The sequence below is a fragment of the Arachis ipaensis genome, chromosome B4, assembly GCF_059453495.1.
Source record: "Arachis ipaensis isolate K30076 ecotype BB chromosome B4, ASM5945349v1, whole genome shotgun sequence".
NCBI lineage: Eukaryota > Viridiplantae > Streptophyta > Magnoliopsida > Fabales > Fabaceae > Arachis > Arachis ipaensis.
In genome coordinates, this window is record NC_142439.1 from 124,488,637 (window position 1) to 124,494,313 (window position 5,677).

Sequence of the window (5,677 nt, forward strand, 5' to 3'; positions counted from 1 at the left end):
TCCAATCTCTGCCTTCTCCCTCATTCTCTTTTCTCTTGATTCCAATCACTGTAATCTTCGTCGCACTCTCCTTGGGATTCATCCTTCTTTCCACCATAATTTCCTGGTAAGCTTTCGCTGTTCGTGACCTTATGAATGATTATAGTTCTGTTTTTGCTTTTGCTACTGTTACTGTGCTATTTTCCTTTTGTTGTTGGTGATCACTGTCGCTTGAGTTTAGTGCTTCATTACTAGGTAGTTTACATGGAGTTACCCGTGATTTTGGCCTATGATCAATTGGAGATTAGTGTACAATAGATTAGTATACAGTAGATTAGTGTACAATAAGCAGGTAATTTCTTTTTCTCCGGTGTACCAACCACCCGAGTTCAATCTTTAAGTGGTGTCCCACTGTAGGTATGGCGCAGCACCCCAGTCCGAGAGCTCCCATAGACCGTTACATCTGGGTTACTTCTGACATGAAGGAGACGGCTTCTAAGATAACCCTCGAGGAGATCCAGGAGTTTCGCAACTTTGACCTGCTCTGCAAAGGTGGTACCGAGGAGGAGCATTATAATACCTTCGTTCCTGGAGACCGAGAACGCATTTGTCACATAAATATGAACACCCCCGAGTTGCCGACTGGATGTCGCTGTACAAGCCCATGTTCACCAACTTGGGGTTTGGCTCCCCTTCTCCCCCTTCGTCATCTCTCTCTTGAATCGATGTGACATGGCGCTGTCACAGCTACATCCGAACAGCTGGGCTTCCATTCGCTGTTTTGAGATGGTCTGTGAGTACTTGGAGCTACCAGTTTCGGTAAAAGTCTTTCTCTACTTTTTCCTTCTGACCAACCCTTCAAAAGAAGGGAAACATAAAAAGGGGTACATGTCGTTCCGAGCCGTGCAGGGTCGGCGGATCTTCGGGTTGTTTGAAGATTCGTTACATGGCTTCAAGGAAAAGTATTTTAAAGTGCGACCCGCTGAAGTTTTGCACCCCTTTAGGCTGACTTTATAGAGGGAACGCCGGATACCGACCTATTGGAGTTTCGGTGCCGGTGCTAATATTTTTAAAAAGAGTACCTAAAAGGTTCTAAATCAGCAGAATTGGGACATCACTGATGTGTTGTTGGCCGTTTCTAGAAAGAATAACCTCAACCCACATTTGTTGATAGGTGACTGTGAGATGGGTAGAAGCTATGTGGGTGAGTGGCCGGGTTGTCCACCAAATTCTTAATCTTTGTTTAGGCTTGGGTACTTGCTTCATTCAGTCTAACGTAGTGTTTGCTTTCTTGTTTCAGTATCCATGGCTGCCGAGAAGGTAGGTCTTAGCAATTTAATGGCCCACTTCCTTCTGGGGAACAGCGACAACAGCTCGGAAACCCCTTTGGCTGAGGCTCCACCTTCCCCTACTCCCGAGGTTCAGTCACGACTGCCTCCTCAAGAAGTCATCGGTACCAGCGCCGGTGTGATTCCCCCATCAAGGAAGGTACCTGAGGACGAAAGTGGTCCCGGCTTGACCATCATGGGTGGGTCTACCCCTATATACTCTATGCCGCGACCATCGCAAGAAAAGCATAACCTGTTCTGGCCCAGGGTGGGGTGCTAGACGGCAAGTACCGCTCGACACTGCGGGAGGTCGGTGGTTTGAAAGCTGAGATGGAGACTATTATGACCAAGTTGGTGGATACGGAAGAAAATGTGAAAGTTTCTGATGGTACAGTGGCCCGTCTTTATGACCACAAGACGACCTTGGAGAGCCAGCTCAACGCCGCCTCAGCTCGGGCAACTGCAGCGGAAGCCAATGTTGCTGACTTTGAGAAAAAGCTGGCCAAGGCCGTTGCGTCGACAGAAGCTGCCAAAGTCGAGGTCGCAGGTCTGAAGGGAGAGGTTGCCGGTTTAAAGAAGAAAAACAAGAAAAGTGTTAAGAATGCTCGCGAGGTGATTGGAGGTACTAAGGAGGCGATCAAGGCGCAGGTCAAGCTGCTGTTTCCTGACTTCGATACCTCTGTGATTGGAGCTTTCAAAACTATCCAAAATGGTAAGATAGTCAACATTCTGAGGAAGTGACTTATAATTTCTTTCTACTTTTTGTTGATTGGGCTGACGAGGTGCCTTCTTTTGTAAGCCATTTGTAGTTTCTAGTACTTCGAACTATTTATTTTGTCGTAAAGGAATGCTTAACAGGCCGATGTGGTGCCTTTGAGAAATGTTTGTTGTTTAGTCGTTTGGCCGACAGGCCATAAACCGTGGTTTGTTTGGTATCCGTTAATTGGATTTGATGTAGTTCTCGGGGTGATCAGTCCCGGGAGACCGTGAAAACGAGAAGTGCAAACGAAATAACATAAACCATGACTCGCTAATATATTTAAAACGTGGACTTTAAAACAATTGTGAAATAGTGGACAAAATATCTAAGGAAAAACAAAGGTATTGATGATTGGATTTTTGATGGTTTAGAATTTCACAAATGAATTCTCGTTGCAAGTATAGTTCCTAAACCAAACAATAATCCTTTCATACAAAAAGTTGTTTGTCACTAGTACAAACCCCTAAAATTTATAAACCGAAGTATTGGACCTCGGGTCGTTCTCCCTAGGAATTACAATAAAGTGTCTTGTTATTGGTTATGAGTTATTTTGGGGTTTTGGATGAGAGGCATGAAAAGTAAATGGCAATGGAAATAAGCTAACTACTATAAAAGCTCTTGGCAAGATATGAGAACTAGAAGTCCTATCCTAGTTATCCTTTTCAATGGTGATGACAATTGTTCATTGCTACCACTTAGTTAACCCTTACTAATTAAAGGCAAGTCAAGTGGATGAATTGACTTGAGCCACAAGTCCTAGCCAACTCCCAAGGAAAGACTAGATTTAGTGCACTTCAAACCAATTAGCAATTTCTCCAATTATCAATCAACAAAGGAATTAGATAACTCAAGTGTCACTAATTACTCTACCTAGGCCAAGAGGAACAAAATCTATACTAAAATCCAACCAAGCATTTCATCAAACACTTGGAAGGCATAAGAGAAAAGCAAAGTAAATTGATAACAAAAATAGAATCTAACAACAATTATGGCAATGAATTAACAACAACAATCAAAAGGAACACAATTATTATGAATTACCTCTAATTGAATTGAAAGAAAATAGAAGGAGCAAAAGTAGATCTACAACAAAACATAAGGACAATATAAAGGAAATTACAATAAAAGAATAGAAGAAGATTGAATGTAGAAACAAAGAATTGAGAGATAGAAGTGGAAGAAAGCAAAGATTAAAACCTAGATCTAAGAACTAAACCTAATCCTAGTTCTAGAGAGAAGTGAGAGCTTCTCTCTCTAGAAACTAACTCTCAAAACTAAACTAAAACTAAAGTGATTAGTGGTTGGAAGTGATGATGATTAGTCCCCTTATGTCTTCCCCTTAATCCTTCATCCTTTTATTCCTTTCCCTCAGCAATTTGGCGCCAAAAATGGGTTCAGAAACCCTCTCAAATCGCCAGGCACGTGTTGCATTAATGAGGTCATGTGCCATCATCGGCGCGTGCGCGCATGGTACGCGTGCGCGTCCCTGGTCGATTCTGCAATGTGCGCGCGAGCGCCTTGTGCGCGTGCGCGTGCATGGCTGATTTTGCTTCTTTGACTTTTTATGCTTCTCTCCACTTGTATGCTTCCTTCCTTGCTTCCTTTGATCCATGCCTAGCCTATTTCAATCCTGGAATTACTAGCAAACACATCAAGGCATCTTTATGGAATCAAAGAAGAACTAGAATTCATCAAGATAAGGCTTAAAAAGCATGTTTTTACACTTAAGCACAAATATGGGAGAGATAACAAAATCATGCTAATTCCTAGGCTAAATGTGACAAAAGGTTATCAAAATACTCTAAATTCAATGCAAAACAAACCGTCAAGTTGGGGTTTGTCAGGTATCCAGACATCATAAAATAAAGGAGTAGGACAAGGGGGGAATGCAACAAGTCATGACCTCGGAAATCGTGACTTTGCCTTCTAGGAGTAGAACCTTTTCAAGTTTGTCGCGTTCTAGGTTCTCGGTATCTTGTGACCGTCGAGCCGCTCTAGTCTGTATGCTCCCTTGCCGAGGGCTTCCCTCATCCTATATGGGCCTTCCCAATTTGCTGCCAGCTTGCCTTCCCTTGGTGTTGGCAACCTGATGTCGTTGCACCGCAGCACTAAGTCACCTTGTTCAAAGTTTCTGTTCAGCACCCTGCCGTTGTACCTCAGAGCTACTCTTTGCTTCAAAGCAGCCTCTAACAAGTGGGCTTTCTCTCTTGCCTCATCAATCAAGTCTTTTTCCACTGCTTCTTCAACACCACCAAGGAGTAACCTCGGGTTGGGTTTCCCGATCTCTACAGGAATTACTACATCGACACCGTAAGTGAGCGGAAAAGGCATTTCTCCAGTGGAGGATTGTGGTGTAGTCCTGTAGGACCAAAAGACTGAGGCAAGCTCGTCTACCCAGGAACCCTTCTTCTGGTCTAGCTGCTTCTTTAACCCTTGGAGGATGATCTTGTTCGCAGCTTCCACCTGGCCGTTGCTCTGTGGGTGCTCGACTGAGGAGAACTTTTGCTTAACTCCCAGCCCTGAAAGTAACTAGCCAAACCTCTTGTCCGCGAACTGCATCCATTGTTTGAGATCACGACTTTTGAGATTCCAAACCTAGAAACCACTTGCCTCCACATGAACTTTTGGCAATTTGCCGACGGTATATTGGCCAACAGTTCTGTCTCGACCCATTTGGTATAGTAGTCAATGGCTACAATTAAATACTTGACTTGTTCGGGACCCACCGGGAACGGACCTAGGAGGTTGCCTCCCCATTGAACGAAAGGCCGGGAGGCTAACATTGAGCCTAGTTCCACCGCTGGGGACTTGTGAAAGTTGGCGTTCTCTTGGCATTTCCTGCATTTTCTCACAAACTCCTGTGCATCCGACATCATTGAGGGCCAATGATACCCAGCTTTGACGAGCTTCCTACCCAGTGTTTTCCACCCGATATGGTGGCCGCAGCACCCTTCATGAACTTCGCTCAAGACGTAATCCGCTTGGTCAGGGCGTAGGCATTTCAGCAAAGGCTAGTTGAACCCTCGCTTGTACAACTGGCCTTGTATCACTACATACTTGGCCGCCTCCCTTCTTATCATTCTTGCTTGCTTCTCTTTTTCGGGGAGTTCACCGCCTTCCAAGAAATGGAGAAACGCGTCTATCCACGAGGGGTAGTTCGTTTGTGTCACACACAAGGTTACCGACGGCTCCTTTATTAATCCTTGAATCAAAGATCGGTTCCTGGCGCCTAGCTTCGTGCTCGCCAGCTTTGACAAGAGGTCAGCTCTGGCATTCCTTTCTCTGGGCACGTGTTCAACCGTGACCTCCTCAAAATCTTCGCACAACTTTTTCACCCTTTCCAAGTACTTCTGGAGCAGGGAGTCTCTAGCTTGGTAGGTCTCGTTGATCTAAGAAGTCACGATTTGGGAGTCGCTGTTGAACTCGACCCGAGAAGCTCCAACCTCTTTGGCTAAGAGCAGGCCTCCTATCAAGGCTTTGTATTCCGCCTGGTTGTTGGAGACTGGAAAATCGAACTTGATAGACTGTTCATATATCATCCTAGTCGAGTTTTCAAGAATTATCCCTGCCCCACAGAACGCTTGGTTAGAAGCTCTGTAGACATGGAGTC

General features: G+C 44.7%; 1 protein-coding gene across 1 annotated transcript; it reads right to left on the reverse strand.

Annotated features, from left to right (window-relative positions):
- Positions 1-4,026: 4,026 nt before the first annotated feature.
- LOC148569081 (uncharacterized) lies at positions 4,027-4,740 on the reverse strand. The gene is made up of 2 exons (XM_088484880.1): positions 4,671-4,740; positions 4,027-4,586 (listed from the first exon to the last, which is right to left on the reverse strand). The coding sequence occupies exons 1-2, from the start codon at positions 4,738-4,740 to the stop codon at positions 4,027-4,029; spliced, it is 630 nt and encodes a 209-aa protein (XP_088341006.1).
- Positions 4,741-5,677: the final 937 nt, after the last annotated feature.